Here is a 17,482-nt window from a genome sequence, read left to right as displayed (position 1 = left end):
CAAAGTACCTGGCAGATTTGTCACAGAAGGCTCTGAGAATACCAACATACTTTTGGGGGGGCAGATGACACTAAGCTTCATACTCTTCCAAAAAGCTCTTCTGTGCCTACATGTGTTTGGTCATCCTTGCAGCAAGTCCTACACCAAAGGCGCTCTAGCCTTCATCCAGCCTGTCTCATTACTCAAAGCTTTGCAGAAAACTACAGTGCCACTTGGGCTCCACAGCACCAGATAGAGCGCCCAGGATGGCCTGCCTCTCCTCACCATTCTCTAGCGAGACCAGGACCTCAACGGGCTTGTCCGTACTATCTAGGGATGTACAAAACACCTACCTGGCTCCGTGCCGGGCAATCTGTGGTGCGGGGGAGGCGTGCCTCCCCCCGGAATCCTCGACTGGGGGGAGGCGCGCCGTCCCTCCCCCCGGAATCCTGCCTGGCCAGCTCCGCTCCGCGGCCAAGCCACAGAGCTGCCAGCCAGCTCCAGCCGCCCGCAGCCGGACATCCGGCTGCTGGGCAGCTCTGCAGGGATGCAAATGGCAGCTGGCATAGCCGCCGCCATTTGCATCCCTGTATTGAGCCGTGATAGGCTACGTAAATATTTACGTAGCCTATCATGGCAGGGGGAAAAACCCCAGCGTACACAAATGGCGGTAGTCGCCGCCATTTGCGTACGCTGGTTCCCCCCCCCCCCGCTGCCATGATAGGCTACGTAAGTATTTACGTAAGTATTTACCTATCATGGCAGGGGGGAAAAAAACCCCAGCGTACGCAAATGGTGGTAGCCGCCGCCATTTGCATACGCTGGGTTTTTTTCCCCCCTGCCGTGATAGGCTACGTAAGTATTTACGTAGCCTATCACGGCAGGGGGGAAAAAAACCCAGCGTACGCAAATGGCGGTGGCTACCGCCATTTGCGTACGCTGGGGTTTTTCCCCCTGCCGTGATAGCCTACGTGAATACTTACGTAGCCTATCACGGCTCAATACACAGCTCTGTGGTAGCCGCTGCCATTTGCGTACGCTGGGGTTTCCCCCCCCGCTGCCGTGATAGGCTACGTAAATACTTACGTAGCCTATCACGGCCTCCGCAGAAACGCAAATGGTGTCCCTGTGTTAGCTGTGATAGGCTACGTAAGTATTTACATAGCCTGTCACGGCTATGAAGAGGAGGAAGCGAATGGCGGCACCAGGACGGCCGCCATTCGCAAAGCAGCGCGGATGGGTGCAGGTAAGTGCTCCGTTTCGCATGCCTTTCGTGGGGTGGGGGCGGCGGGGACTTAGTCCCGCGCGCCTTTCATGGGGGGGGGGCTTCGTTCCACGGCAGATTTCAGGGGGCCGAATGCACTGGCATTCGGCCTCACCGAGATCTGTCACGGAATTCCCTGACATCCCTAGTTCTATCCTGCATGTGAATAATCCCTAAAAAAGTTGTCCATCTTCTTAATGAGCCCTTTTTCTGAGTGATTTGTACTGCTGGGAAAACAACATACTTTTATTGATTCAGGAGAAAATTACAATGAACTATTTGTACTGGTGCTGTTCAGAGCACGTTTAAATAATTTAGTTATAAACACCAAATAATTACACGAGCCTCAAAAACAGATTCACCTCTGTCAGGGCAGCTCTTGGACATTAGGACAAAAAAGACAAGACATAGAGGCTTTAATACCACCAGTACACGTAGATAGCATCACCGATGCAATGAATATGAACTTGCACACTCCGGGAGAGAGCGGAGGACAGGAAGGCCTGGCGTGCTATGGTCCAATGGGTCACGAAGAGTCGGACGCGACTGACGGACTCAGCAACAACAACAACAACACGTAGATGGAGTATTGCCCGAAGCTTTCTTGATACTAGCAGGAGTGAGCATCAGTACTGCTACTGTGAAGATGGTTTCGGTTACAGGAAAATAAACTCTAGAAAAGGATCTACAGGTGTGTGCATCTTTCTTGAAACTCATTACATCTAATAGGAAACACTTGTAGTATACAAGGTGTTGTCTGGATTTGTGAAGCCACTCTTGTTCTCTGGCAGTCCAAGGTCTGAACAGGCTTGTCAAAAAGCATTTGCAAACAGAGCAAAGGAAACACCTGTGCAGTGAGGGTTGGTGGCCCAGGTTCAGGGTTGCGCTACAAAGCAGATCAAGAACTAAGGTAACAAAGCATCCTACAGATCATTGTGATGGATAGAGTTTGGAAGAAGGAGAGCCTCATAGGTCAAGTCTGTTTGATGAGACAACATATGCCCACCATATGTACCAGAGAAGCATGAGAATTATTTCAGAGCTCTGAGAAAAGATGTCATTATGATCTTCCATTGGCCGCTGCTAAATCTGGGACTCTCTTGCTTCCTCTATGATGACGACAATTGTATGATACAATGCTTTAGCCTGTAAAGATAGAAACTAGAGTAAAACAAAGACCCCCATCTTCCAACTGTACCACATCTACTATATGTTTCCTCCCTCACTTTAAGAACAAACATTTCATTTCATGTTTGCACCCCACTTTTCCTTCCAAAAGGAAGTTCAGTGCAGCTAAAAATTACTTATGTCAAATCCAGGTGGAGCTGTAGCTTACCACAGTCTTCATGCCTATAAAATATTTAAATCATTTCCTATAGCCAAACATTTTTGTAGTAACTTGTTTTCCATAATGATGGCCTTGCTCCTTTTTCAAAAACGACAGTCCAGTGCTTAAGAACCAAAATCTAACTCATCCATGCTTCATCTAAACTATTTCTCTATGGTCAGCTTCAGATTTGAATCAAGTACACAGATTGCTGAGGTAAGTTAGCCATAGAACCTGCAAGAAAAATAGGTCTCATAACAGATGTGGTACTCCAGTGTTTTTTTTTTTCTTTCTCTTGCAAGCCAAAGATCTACCATTTCCCTAAGCATGAATAGCTGTAGAACAGGCCTCCTTCCTTGAGCCCATGAGTCACAGCCTTCCCGTAGTAGGTCATGCCCTACCCTGCGCACCATATCAGCACATTGCTTAGAGGTGTCGGGAAGTGAACTTTTATTTTCAGCTCAAGGAACCAAAAGTAGCTGTGCTATACGAGCCCTGAACTATTAGTTATAGAAACACCAGGCCTCTCCTAGCACAATTACAAGAGTTGTGCCTGCACAAAGCCATGAGTTTCATTAGAAATATACTGATGAGTGGCTGCCATGCCCTTTATATGTAGTGTCTGGCTCTAAGCAACTTTGCAAAAACAAAGCTGAAATTACCTGAGGCATATGGACATTTAACTTAAGAGATGTTTATAGCTGGCATTACCTGTTTCAGTCCAAACCACACAGTTTTGTGATCATTTGCTGAGCCATAGTACACTTCCAGGCCAGGCATGCCAGATTTATCAAGGCTGTGCAAGCTTCGCATCCTTTGTATCTCCTTCAATGGAATGAGGCAGTAACATTTCTGGACACAGAGAGGGAAACTGCCATTAGGACAGGTGCATTGCACTAGAAGGATTAAACACTGTAGAAGCAATCTGTTACCAACTGATTTCATCTACGGCAGTGTAGTCATGCTGGTAGTATTTCATAAATGTTGTAAATTGGCTTCTGTACTTTCAAAAGGCCTATTAACCAGCAAAACTCTGAATTAATAGTCAAACTAGACAAGATGCCATTCACACAATTAGCAATTGCATGAATGGCTTTTTAAAAGTCATTTTTTAAATATTGCTGGTGTCCCCTGCCCCCAATCTGGCTCAGGACTACAGTGTGGGGAAATAAGGGACATTAACCTTTTGCTCCCTGGATTGGGATCCCCTGTACCTGCTCTTTGTATTGGAGAAAAAGCTCCCGTTCACTCCAAAGAGAACCTTTTCCCAATGCAAAGAGCAGAGGTGGAGTTCTCACCCAGGACTTCAGCAGGGGGCAAAGGGTTAAAGCCCCCCATCTCTTCACACCATGTTCCTGACCCACTCCTGGGGTTCGATTCAGATTTAAGCTGGATCAGCTATGCTGACAGAAGTGGACTTCCCCACTCCCTCCTTCCCACAGCAGCCCCTCTAGCCCCCTGAAAATGCTGAATGAGTTTGGAGACTCTGCTGAATGGGGTGAGCTGTGGGAACAGGGAAAGCCCCCCAAATCAGGGAGAGTGGAGCTCTTCCTGTCACAGAAATTTGATCCTGAATCCAGCTTCTACAATTTCCTTTGAAAAAGTCATTCATACAGTTACTAATTGTGTTAATGGTCTTGCATCTAGTTTGTTCCAAAGCATAGCAACTTATCCTTCTATGAGAAAAAGAAAGCATCCCATCCCCGTACTTCCCTTTCCCTAACAATGTCTCCCTTTCCCTAACAATAAGGAGCCCTTATTTTCTCAAAAGGTAAAACAATGCGCATCATTTGACAATACCAATATTGCAGTTGCAGTGACAGTGAAAATACAAGGAACTTAAAGATTTGTGTGAAATTACTATAATCATAATTCTCCAAAAATATTCTTTTATGAATAATGAAGTATTATTAAAATAATAAGGGCTCATTCATATGTCATAGCTTTCATACCGAGGCTGCCAAAATACACTTCTACATAGAGAGCAGCACTCTGCCATAAGATCTGTGTGCTGATTATCAGCCCAGTCAAACAGAATTTCACTGATGTATTTTTTTTTTCAAACAGGGGATCTTGTAGCACCTTACAAAAAATGTTGTGGAATAAGCTTTCAAAGCCGTCTTTCTCAGATGCCTGCAGTGTTACCCTTAGTTCATGAAACAGATTTCCACTTGCTAAGGGCCAAACTACATAAGGCACCATTCACACATGAGTGTTTTTTATAGTGCATAGCAGGTGCAGGGGGCAATCTCGAGTAAGGGGTTTAACCCTTTGCCTTCCACTGTGGCCTGCTATTTGTATCAGGAGGAAAGCTCCCATTGGTGCAAATGGGAGCTTTCCTCTTGATGGAAATTAACAGGCCTGGGAGACCTAATCCAGATAGGGATGGCAGTGGAGTGGGGGGAAAGCTAAAAGCCCCCCTAACCCCATCACAGTCCTGGGGTTGGATCCTCACTGCACCCATGGAAGAGACGTCGCTGGTAAAACAGGACTTCTGTGTCCTTTCCTCCCCATGAAGCCCCCCAAGCGCCCTCCAACCCTCTGGAGCTGATTTGGAAGACATGCACAGGGCTTCAGGGAGGAGAGGACGTGAAAGTCTTGTTCCCCCAGCAGCATCTGTTCTGCAGGTACAATGAGGAGGTTGGATCCAACCTCTGAGCTGGACCCAGCTCTCCATATCTGGTATTTCCTCTTTAGGAAACTATTCACACAATAGCTAATTGCATGAGTGGGATCTCATCTAGTTTGGTCCTAAAGCATAGTGACCATGGATTCATTAATTCATAAATTTATGAGTTGCCTTTTGGCCCAGATAGTGTCTCAAGGTGACTTACAAATAATCCACAGAGGTTGCCATGTTACTCTGTTGCAGCACAAATACCAATGAATGCTTTATGCATCTGGCAACTGACAAAGTCCACAAAAACCTTATGTCACAACGTATTTGTTAGTCTATTCCTTAAGGTGCTGCAAGAGACTTATTTTTGCTGCAGCAGACTCACACTGCGGGATAGCCTGTAGCTTGTATTAGAGAACCGCAGAAGGCCCAGGCTCAACTCCCCAGCTAAAATGACTAGGCAGCAAGCCCTCTATCTGGGGGACTGGGACAAAGGCAATACTGGGCTAAATGGACAAATAATCTGGCCTGGCAGAGGGCGACTTCCTATGTTCCCAACACAGCCGTCCCTCTGGAATTTTCATGTGGTTTTGGCTGTGTAGGACGTGTAGCATCTAACACAGTGCAGTAATCTCTGCATGCAGAAGCAGCAGCAGACTCATGACCAATGGTGGAGCTGCAGTAAAAACCTTCCCTCAGAAGTGTCATGCAGACAGGGGTGAGAGTCTTTGGCCCCAGACTGTGTCACCTACTATTTAGCCTCTTTTTCCACGGTTTTGTTTTTTGCTAAGCGTTCCATGTGACCAGATGAAGAAATACCCAGCTTTGTACTCTAGCCATACCTGGGACTTTCCATCTACTACAATGATCTCTTCCTGATTCACTCCAACAAAGCAGGGCAGGGGGATGCTAGGTGTGCTGATCCTTTCCACATGGTAAATGTTGTAGCCAAAAAGTGGCTGCTGGGTCATGTACCCTGAGAAAACAGAAGAGGGAAGTGGTCTTTAGAAAGGATACGAAGTCTGGGACTGTTTAGCTTAGAAAAAAGGCACGAAAGGGGAGACATGACTAAGGTGCACAAAATCATGCATGGTGCGGAGAAAGGGGATAATAATACTAGAACCTAAGGCCACCCCATGAAGCTGAAGGCTGGAAGATTCAAGACAGATAAAAGGAAGTACTCCTTCACACAGTGCATAGTTAAAACTATGGAATTTGCTATCACAAGATGTGATGGCTGCCAACCTGAACATCTTTGAAAAGAGATTAGAAAAATTCATGGAGGATAAGGCTATCAATGGCCACGAGTCATAATAGCTATACACTACCTCCAGTATTGGAGGCAGTATGCCTCTGTATACCAGTTGCCTAGGGACCACAAGCCAGATGGCGCTATTGCACTCTTATCCTGCTTGTGGGTTTCCTGTGGGTGGCTGGTTGGCCACTGCATGAACAGAATGCTGGTGGACTAGATGGACTCTTCATCTGATCCAGCCTGGCAGTCCTTCTGTTCTTACAGTGTAGCGGCAGAGTGCCAGACTTGGGGCGCTTCCAGGGGGGGCGTTCCCAGTGCTACCACTCAAAAGGCGTTGCGTAGCTATTCTGTCCTTTCTTCCTTAGCAGATGCTTTGTGGAAAGAAAAAAGATGGAAGAAACAGTGAGAAAACACAAGAGGGTTACAAGTTGAAGACAACGACGACATACAATTCTGTCAATGAGGCAGGATGTTTCCATGACAAAAGCCTTGTCTGGAAGCTCCCTTGAAACAGGGAGATCAGTTCAAGACTCTCCTCAGCCCCAGGGGGACTTTGGGACAGTTACACCCAGTGGGATTACAGACTAGGATATGCCAGCTGCCATGGGGCTCCATTATCCAGCTGAACTCACCAATAAAATATATTTTCGCCTCCTGTTGCTTAAGCGGTTTCATGAGTGCCAGCTGATGGGTGATCAAGCCTTGAATGATTTCTGGGTTAATGAGATGTGCCACAGGATCCGGGAAGTAACTAATCATGTCTTCTCTGTTCAGACAAGCGGAAAATAAAGGCATGACCATGAACTGTAGCTGGGCTGCATCCAGGGAAACCCTTCAAAAACCCGTTTCAGAATCACAGATGGTTGTGGCAGCAAATTTAAGGTGACAACTTTGATCTAACACCTTCAGCCATTTCGGATAGTGTTAATAATATCAACTTGCACATTTTAAGAAGCAAGTGAGGATGAGTCCGACAAAAATAAGGACTAGTTTCCTGGTGGAGGTTACTTGAAGTTGCTCCTCATGATGGCTGTTTTCAGGCGGTGATAACTTTGGAGGAGTAGAGGACCACACATATGACCATACCATGGCCAGCCTCGCCTTTTAGACATTTGTGGTGAAACTTGCACTATCTCCATGCCTGAGCTACTGCACACACATAGTTACATTTATTGTTTCTACACTGCCTTATCTACCAAAAAGCCATCACGGTGGTGTGCAACAACTGAAAGCAAACCTTAAAACAATAAAAACAATAACATTAAAAACATTAAAACTACACATTTTAAAATGCTAAATTGAGACTTTGCATCTCTACCCTCTTTCTGAAAGGCAAGAGTGGGGGCCAATCATAGTTCTTGAGGGAGCGCATTCCATCATTTGGGGGCAACACAGAAAGCCTTTTCACGTGTGCAGACAAATGGGCCTCTGTGGGTAATGGTGCCCTCAAAAGGACCTCTGCTGCAGACCTCAATACCTGGGCAAGTTCATAGTGAGTCAGGCGGTCCCCTTAGATAGGCAAGTCCTAAGCCATTTAGGGCTTTAAAGGTTAAGACCAGCACCTTCAACGGTTGAGCCCAGAAAGCAATTGGCAACCAGTGCAGGTGGTTCCGGTTAATCCTGGTGCTATGCACTGGTTAACATGAACCGTTAAGGAAAAACACCCCACATTCTACCTAGAATGGGTTGCCTGCAACATCGAGCACAGCCAAAGAAGCCGGAGGAACATGAACCTGCTCTGCCTCTGGATCACATTGGCTAAGCTCAAACATGGCAATGGGGGACACAAGTAGCATTGATTGGACAGAGAAGAGGTCGGGGTGCTGTCCCAGGGCTCTTCTAGATGGGGCTAGAAGCATGAGATGCTCTGGGGAAGAGGTGGACAATACGGGATCAGGGTCGTGCCTCACCTTCTCTATATCAGAGGATGGTTGAGGTTTGTGAACATGTCCCTTTCCCTCCCCTGAGGCATCTTGCCACTTCTAGGGGAACAACTGCCAGACATCAGACTCTGGTCCACACCAACCACTGAAGGCTGAGGAGGGATGTTTTTACATACATCCCAAAAGAGAGAGAATGACTTACATGGAAGGAGGTGATTCAGCTCCTTTGGCCCAGTGCTGAAGCAAAGCCAAATAACCCACCTTCTGCTCCATTTCACTGGTGTGCTGCCACAGGAGTTCCCCTTTCATATAATTCTGCAGCACCTAGAAATAACCCGTAAGAAACCATGCATTGTACATTACTCTTTCCCTGCAGTTGTTCAGCAGTTATCAGCTAGGCACCATTCTTTACCCTGCATGTTAAGCAACCCAGTCTTGACAGTAACAGTTTTGTCTTGACAACAAAACACCAAGCGCTGGGTCCCAACAAATACAGCCAGATGGAAAGGGGAAGTCATCTAATGCTCACAAGCAACGTGTGGGTCACCTTCCAGAGGAATTCTTTGTTTTTTTGCAAAGCCATCCAGCATGTGGCTTCGTAGTTTACGGGAGGGTCATCTAAGACAGAGGCGAGCAGACTTCAGGCAGCCAGAATTTTCTTCGTTTTTGGCTAGATCCCAGAGGTCCACCAACCAGAGCCAGATGCAAAATAGTGGTTCAGGGGCCAGAGCAATTATCTACTGAACCCTATGAACTATGCACTAGGATGACTTGCATTCACATATACAAATCCACTTCGGAGTTACTGCAAATCAGGGATTCCAACAATCTAATTTAAACTTAAAAATTGCCACTGTTAAATAATTGGGAGTTGGAGACCTTTGCAGATCTACTGCAAATCACCTGAAGCTCTACCAGTAGTTCCTGATCTACCTTCTGCCCACCCCTGCTCTAACACAGCAAGAACAAAAAGGCTTCTGCTTCGCTTACCTGGTTGTAGTGAACGTTGATGTAAATCTCATTCTCAAAATGCAAGGGCGTCTTCCAGGTGATCCTGCGGAAGTTCAGCCCTATCAAATTTCCACCGAGCAAATAGTCATGGATGTACTCCTGCTGGCGCATGGGCCATGCCACCTTGCCTGTGTAGGGCAGAGAGGGATTATACTGAACACCTGAGCATCACCCTTTGCAAAGCAAAGCAAAGCGAGTAAGGTAAGGTGGTTCAAGTCACCTCACCCCCAAACTGAAGGCAAACCTTATTCCCCATATATTTGGCTCCAATTACACTGTCTTGCATTAGGACATTTCTGCATAAGGGGATTTTCATGCGAAGTGGACTAGTCAATAAATACTAGGACTTATTCACACCATCTGCACCTAGCCCTCCATCCTATCCCTGTTAGTGCTCCAAGATTTGTATGGTGCTTTTTTAAGCACAAGATATAGCTCTAAATTAGCACTGCACTGCCATTTGGAGGTGCCAGGTCAAGGATCTGGGGGACCCTCAAGCAAGTCACCCTCAGTGAGCCTCCCCTTAACTTAGCAGGGTATCACAGTGAGGATTCTCTCACACTGCTCCTGACTTTCTTGGGTGCTATGCATGGTGAGAATGGTGGCATTGGGCTACCGGGCCCTTTGTCAGTCTTGGGGCCCTGTCAAATGTCCAACCTTGCCACCTTTTGGAGTCAGCACTACCTTCAACTGTCCTGCCTTTTCTCTTTCATTTCAAACAGCAGTGAGTTAAGTATGAGCTTAACTCCACCTATGCAGTCAATGGGCCTTTGACTCAAACTTGCCCTTTTTCTTTGAGCTATATCGTCATATAGTGGTGTGTGTATCCACCTCTTTGCCAGTCTTCACCTAGACTTTCCTTCCTGACCTTGCAGAACCCACAGATAAGCTGTCTCCCAATGCCTTTAGCTATTTCTTACACTAGCCAGCAAAGGTTGTGATGACAGAAAGGGCACACACATTTGGCATCATTTAGTTAAAAATGGACTAGCAAAACTACAGCCACCCAAAAAAATTCCTAAAGAAGCAGACTTAAAAATGCTACATGAAAACTGCAACAGAGAGCTGCTAGTGCAGACATATCCTTTGAGGCAATGAGACTGTTCACACGACACGCTTACCCACATTCAGTGGTTGAAAGTGGGTTGTTGTTGAACCGTGGGTTGTTTGTTGAAACATGGGTTAGCGTTTTGTCTGACTCAGGACATTTTCTGCAGGGTGGCTTGTTAACCATGCAGTGTGGCTTATTTTTCTTGAACAAGCCACCTTGGTTTGTTGTTGGGTTGTTCAGGATAGTAGTTAATAAACCACACTGCGTGGTTAACAAGCCACCCTGAGGAATATGTCCTGGGTTCAGACAACATGCTAACCCATGGTTCAATAAACAACCCACAGTTCAACAACAACCCACACTCAACCACTGAGTGTGGGTTAGCGTGTCATGTGAACAGCCCCAATGAGAATTACTGACTGGAGATACTAATCTGGAGATAAGGTATGGGTCCTAAGTTTGATTCCCTAAGGTATTCTGTTTTATGACCATGACAGTCCCACATAGTGCATTACAGTAGCCTAGTCAGGAAGTTACTGGGCCATATTTTCTAGAAAATGCTACTACTGGTATACCAGCCACCACTGATAGAAAAACATTCCTGGCCACTGCCATTACCTGGGAATCGAGGAACAGAGCCAGGTCCAGGAATACTACCAGATTTTAAACCTGTTCCTTTAGAGCAGCCTTCCTCAATGTAGTGTTCTCCAGATGTTTCGGACTAACTCCCAGAATTCCTGACAATTAGTCATGCTGGCTGGGGCTGATGGGAACTGAACTCCAAAAAATATGAAGGGCACCAGGTTGAGGAAGGCTGCTGAAGGGGAATGTAAACCCATCCAGGTCAGGCATGTCAACAGACTACCCACATACTTATTTAGTACTTTTATATCCCACCTTTGTTCTGTCTTGGAACTCAGGGTGACATATATGAGGTTCCCAGGCAATCTCCTCTCCAGGCACTGACTATGCCCAAACCTGCTTAGCTTCAGCAATGTGGCTGCATCATGTGCCTTTGCTCAGAGCATGCCTGGCAGGACATTTAGCATCTCCATCTTGTCTGCTCATTGAGCCCTCTGCTGACTTCAGGCAGTAATTTGCATCTTAAGGCTTAAACACGTGAACTTCAGTTGGCAACTCTCTGCAAGCATTTACAAACCAGTAGTGTCCCTGTGAGAACTCATCAAGTGCTTTTTTCCCTGGGAGCATCCCTCAGGATGTGTTAACCACTGAGAAGACACCACTACTGCGGGGGAACACACCCACAGACACACCCTTCTCTGGAAAGAATCAGGGCCCGTGGAATAATAGGAACACTATGCTCCTGCAGGCCTAACTCCTTGCACTGATGCAGGAACCTCCATGGCAAGCAGATGGTAGTGCAGTACAAACATAGAAGCATAAGGACCATGAGCTACTATGATTAATCGGTTCTTAACATATGAGCCCAGGAATTGGCTCCCTCCATACCAGGACTAGGCCTTAAAGCAGGGATAGGGAACCTCTGGCCCACAGGCCAAATTTAAGAGATTTATCTGGTCCCAAGAGTGTTGTGGTCCTGCCAGCAGGGAGTGGAAAAGGAGAAGAATAAAGCTCTGAGCTGTGTCACAGAACGCTCCCCTCCTGCTGTCTTGAGCAGATTTCACTATATGAAGGTGTTCCACGGTTGATCATCAGCTGCTGCTGTGGATGCACTTGCCATTCTCCTTGCTGGCAAGGATGGCAAATTCCTGGATCTCCGCTGGCTCCGTGACCCCTATCCTCTCGCCGATTTCCTTCATCACGTCTGCAGCAACCTACAAGCCCCCGAAAGAAATGCTTTTAAGCATATGCAGAATGCCTTCACCTCACCACTGATTAGCCGAAAGCAGCCTCCCAGTCACCTGGATGTAGAAAGAAAGGCTTCTGAGTGCAAAGGTAACACTCCCATGCAGGTTGGAGTCCCAGCTCCTCTCATTTAAAAAAATTAGGTGCTGGGAGAAAGGTGGGTTAGTGAGCCGTGATATTGGTTTGGATTCCTTATTACCTGCCCTGAGCCACTGGGATGGGATTGGCCACAAATACAAACAAAACAAGCTTGGGAAGGGACAAGCAAGCTGCAAGCAGCCCAGCTTCAAAAAGGTTCATCTGGCGTCACATCCTAGGGAGAGAGAGTAGAGTACGGATGGAAGATGCTCAGCATGCTCGTCCCAGGCTCCAGTCCAAAATGATGCATGGTGAGTGCTATGTATACAACGGTGCTTCGGAGCAACCTCTGCAGAAGCAGCCTGCCATGCCTCTGGGCAAGCTGCTCACAATATTCAAGGGTACTTTGTAGGCAGCCTCTAAGAATTATCGTATTATCATTATTATTATTCTTGGAAACCTCTGTTCACTGATGCAAGCCTAAGGTCCTTGAGTCCATGAAAGAAAGGACATAGGATGCTGCCTGATACCAGGTCAGCGTATTTGAACTTCTAGTCCAGTCTTGTCTGCTTTCAGTGACAGCAGCTCTCCACGTAGAGGTTCTTCCCATCGCCTGCCATCTGATCTTTTAACCCTGGAGATGCCAGGGATTGATCCTGGGACTTTCTGCAAGCAAAGCAGGGACTCTATCACTGTTATGCCCCCTCCTCCCAGAAAGAAAAAGAAAAATACAGAATATTGCAGCCATGGTTCAGACAGGTGATGAAATTGACCATGGACATCCCCAGTAGAAAAAGGCTGCTTCACTGGAAGGAGATGCAGAACTGGCATCTCTGTGTCCAAATAGCATTTCCAAAATGTTGTAGCTTACTCTAAGTCCTCTCAATAAGATAAGATAAAAATTAAAATATGCACACATTTAAAAAGGGGGGCTCATCAGTTAGCAGGGATATGGTCAACACTGGCCTCACAATAGTCTACGAAATGCACTGAACAGGAACTCACCGTGAATGTCTTGATTTTTGTTTTATATTCCAGACCTCCAGGTAGGTTGACTGATATTCGGCGTAAGTGATGTCCCTTCTGCCAATGGGAAATAAAAAATCAGTATAGGTGTCTTTGTCTCTGCCCCAAGAGCAGGATCCTAGGCTGGCAAAGTTGAAGTCCCACTGATTTCAATTAGATGGATTTAAACATTTGCTTAACTCTCCCTTTGAAGCGAATGGGACTTGAAAGTATGTGTTTAACTCTGGTTGTAGTGTGCTCTTCCATTTTTTAATAGTTGTTCAGGAACATGAATGAATGCAAATATTTAAAATACCTGGGCTAGGTTTATTGACTGTGTCTTCAGGAAGGGTCAAAGGAGTGGTGATTTCTGGGTCAGCATAATCATAGATGGATGGGGAGGATCCTGAAACTGCCTCTTTGGCATTTTCTATTGGTATATGCATCCCTTCTCCCTCAAATCCCAGTTGAACCACACCCATCAGCCCAAAGAAGCACTCTGCCAATTTGCACGTCACAACAAGCCACTGTGGGTAAATTAACCTCAGGAGCTCTGCAGTGCACACCAGATGCCATTATTTTGAATATGCAAGTCCCAGCTGGCAGTTGCTGTGGCTTGTCGTGTCATGTGAACCTAAGCAGCAGGAGTTGTTTCAGGGTTAGGCAACCCTCAAATAACCCATGATTTGTTTTCGGGTTATTTGAGGGTTGCTTAACCTTCAGAAAACCCCTGCCACCTGGGTTCCCATGATACAACAAGCCACAGCAAGCTGGGTGCCCACAGCCACTATGCAAAAATGGCGCCCGCAGGTGCCTGGCACAATGCAACAGCCCCCATGGTAAATTCAGCCACAGTGGGCTGTCACGTCATGCAAACAAGGTCACCGTCTGTGACAGAATGCATGCTATGAAAAAGAAACACCTCTCCTCATGACCTCTTATAGTCATCTGACCTGCAAAGTAAACTCATTTCCCCTTTTCCAGCACATGTCTTAGCCTTCATTCTTCACAACCTCCCAACCAAACCCTCAATCAATGTGCAATCTCAACCAGTAAACCATCCTTCCCCAACCTAACACCTCCAGATGTTGGTACACTGCAACTCCCAGCATCCCCAACCAGCCTCGGCATGCTAGCTGAGGGTGATGGTAGTTGTAGTGTGCCAACATCTGGAGGGCACCAAGTTGGGGAAGGCCACGCTAAACAATTGTTCAAAATACCTCTCTTCTCACATACCAAATTGTCTCCGTGCTTGATTTTCATAACTATGTATTCATACATAGAGACCCATCTTGTGCCACATACAAAGGAAGCTCTGCTCCACAATTCCTGTGTTTGCACTTACCATCCAGCCTCAAATACATTTGCTTCTGCCCCACCCCTGGCTAGGCCCTTTGCCGCCTCCAGTACCCAAATACTAGAATCTTCTGTCCTATTCCAGTGGTAGGCAACCTTTTTGGCCCATGGGAACATTTGGTAATTTGAGAAGCTCTTGGGCATGAGCACAAAATGGCTGCCATGGGAGGTGTAGCTAGTTTCAAAGCAAAAGTAACCTGCCCCAAAGAGTACAAGGCAGAGGTGGGGTCTGATCCACAACACACTAAACAACTCCTTTGAACCCACAGTTTTCAGTGCCAACAGAAACCTATTTCACAGAAGGCAAACTCTTTTTCTTTCCTGCTCTCCTCTGTCAGCCAACTCATTCCCCCACCTCTTTTTTTCCTCATTCTGGATCACCACCCATGGATGCTCCCTCCTGCCTCGTCTTCATTTCCTAAGAACATATTTGAGCCCCATCATGTACCCCAGAGGCATTAATGGGAAATGAAGATGGCAGCAGCTGGAGGCACCTTGGCAGGCACCAAGAAAGGTGGCTGAGGGCACACTGGTGCCCTTGGCCACCACCTGGCCTACCCAAACCTCCCATCTGCTACTCAGTTACCAGAAATGCTTCCATCTCCACACGGAACGGCAGGTATCGGCGGCCTCCACACATGACCATTTTCCTCAGGTTGCTCTCACAAGTCCTGGCTATTTCTGAGGATGAGAAAGGACAAAGGACTGAGCTCGGTCACCCCATGAGGCTGTGTTGCCTTGCAAGTGCTACAGCTAGAGGCTTCTGCAAAGTTGGGATTCTGAAATGAGCCCCAGAGTTGGTGTGGAGATGCACAAGATTGTGCCCCAACAAGTCTCCAGATTGTCTGTTCCCTTGTGACCATGAAGCCACCTTGAGTGCCATTTTTCTTGGTAGAAAGGTGGCGTACAAATTGAATGAATGAGTGAGTGAGTGAGTGAGTGAAAGTCAAGAAGCTCACACGAGTGAGGCAGACATGGTGGTACTCTGCTGTCCTACCAGACCCCTCAGAACTAATGTATTCAATGATCCCCAAGCAGGACCAAAAAGGAGGGAAGCAGGCTATACCTGTGCAGGGGCTGGAGCCATTAGAGCTGGCCTGCTGCAAATACTTGGTGACATAAGGCATCAAAAGGCTGGAGGGGAGGAAGTATCCAGTCAAGAGGCTCAGGATCAGCCAGCCCTGGTAGCAGCTGTCTCTGCAGGACAGAGAGAAACACAAGGTGTGGGGCCTTGAGTATAGCACAGAGAGCAGAGTGGGTTATACAAAAACCAACCTGCTTGACTAAAAAGGATAAGGAAGGAAGGCTGAGGGGAGAAAAAGAAAAAAAGTTAGAGTGGAAAGATGGGGAACTGAGTAGCTCCAAGAAATGAAGACGATGTTTGAAAGGAAAATATTATTTGTGTCTAAGGGACTCTGTGTATCTGCTCAGTTCATAATAAATGCATCTTCCCCAAGGAAGAGCCTAAAATATGTAAAGCCTGCAGCTGTTGGTGCTCCTGGGACACTCTCTGTGCATGTAGCACAGAGTTTACATAAACGCCCTTGACCTTCAGAGGCCAGGCATCAAATACAGAGCTCAAAAGAAGCAATGAACCTCAAGACAGTGAGGCAGGCAAGGTGGAACTAAAACTATAACCGGGACCCAGTAGGTGGAGACACATAGAAACTGCTGGATCCACACATGATGAATCCCCATTTCAATTCTTCATGTTCACAGCTTCAAGCCTTGGGTGAGGAACAGGAGGACTTACAACAGCCTTCTCCAGCCAGGCACCCTCCAGATGTGTTGGGCTGCAACTCCCAGCATCCCCAGCCATGCTGGCCATAAAGGATGAGAAAGAGTCTACAGTGGAGATGACATCAAAGACAGAGGAGAAAGAAGACTGTACAGTAGTACCAACTTGACATCCAAGGCAGAACTATCTTCTCACTTCTCCACTCGCCTGAAATGGGATCAGTCCTAATTTATACCAGGCAGGCTCTGCCTGAGAGCTAGAATCCTGAGGTTTCAGGACTAAAGCTTTGTCTAACTTAAAAGCCTGACAGGGTTGAAGAGAAAAGCAAAATTAAAGACATACCTGAGGTTTCCACTATAGCAGATATGGGTAACTTGTGGCCCTTCAGATGGTTTGGCCTACAACTTCTATCATGCCTCATCCTTCGCTATGCTGGCTAGGGTGATGGGAGTTGAAGACCAAAACATCTGGAGGGCCACAAGTTGCCCACCTCTGCACTAGAAGTATAGAAACCAGAGAAGATCTGAACCGGATTTTCTGTACTACTGGCATAAAATGTGTAAAAAGAAAAAAAAATAGCCATTGTGGTGTAGTAGCTATACTGTTGGACTTACACCTGAAAGACCCAGATTCAGCTTTGGACCAGTCACTATGCCTCTGCCTAACCTACCTAACAGGGATGCTGTGTGGATAAAAGGGGAGGGCACCCATATACCTCCAATCCTGAGGTCCTTAGACCCCTGTCCTCAACCTTTTTGGACCCATGGGTGCATTTGGGAATTTGAGATACTGCTGTGGGCACCACCGCAAAATTCCTAATCAGTGGGTTGCGCTCTGACATCTACTTTCTGCATCTATGGATCTTAGGTTGCGTTTTATTCAATAAAAACATTTGCTTCATGTCTGTTGGACACTGCAGTGTCTTTTTAATGAGGCATTGTCTAATTCAGCTCATTGCTGGCAGTGTAATACAGCTAATGCTTCTTTTCAACATATGCTTTGGCAATGTCCAGTAGTTGCTTCTTTTTGCGGGGAGGTTATTGCACAGAAAAATTTGGGATTGGAACAGTTTTTATTATTCACTGATGTAC

The 17,482-nt window shown here is 46.6% G+C and overlaps 1 protein-coding gene across 1 annotated transcript in view; it reads right to left on the bottom strand.

Moving 5' to 3' along the window:
- Positions 1-1,464: 1,464 nt before the first annotated feature.
- The window catches only part of MYO15B (myosin XVB), a 100,805-nt gene continuing 84,787 nt past the window's right edge, over positions 1,465-17,482 (bottom strand). Inside the window, exons 43-52 of the mRNA XM_084829783.1 lie at positions 15,720-15,850; positions 15,240-15,334; positions 13,298-13,375; positions 12,087-12,183; positions 9,316-9,464; positions 8,528-8,649; positions 7,075-7,208; positions 6,030-6,163; positions 3,282-3,422; positions 1,465-2,389 (exon numbers count right to left, since the gene is read on the bottom strand). Coding sequence (XP_084685909.1) covers positions 2,327-2,389; positions 3,282-3,422; positions 6,030-6,163; positions 7,075-7,208; positions 8,528-8,649; positions 9,316-9,464; positions 12,087-12,183; positions 13,298-13,375; positions 15,240-15,334; positions 15,720-15,850 — 1,144 coding nt within the window. The 3' untranslated portion in view covers positions 1,465-2,326. The remainder of the gene's footprint in view (positions 2,390-3,281; positions 3,423-6,029; positions 6,164-7,074; positions 7,209-8,527; positions 8,650-9,315; positions 9,465-12,086; positions 12,184-13,297; positions 13,376-15,239; positions 15,335-15,719; positions 15,851-17,482) is intronic.

The sequence above is a fragment of the Heloderma suspectum genome, chromosome 2 (assembly GCF_057233095.1).
Source record: "Heloderma suspectum isolate Gila_16-S chromosome 2, 16-S_ref, whole genome shotgun sequence".
NCBI classification, from domain to species: domain Eukaryota; kingdom Metazoa; phylum Chordata; class Lepidosauria; order Squamata; family Helodermatidae; genus Heloderma; species Heloderma suspectum.
The sequence above is the reverse complement of the archived record's forward strand: the minus strand, read 5'-3'. Positions and strand labels throughout refer to the sequence as shown.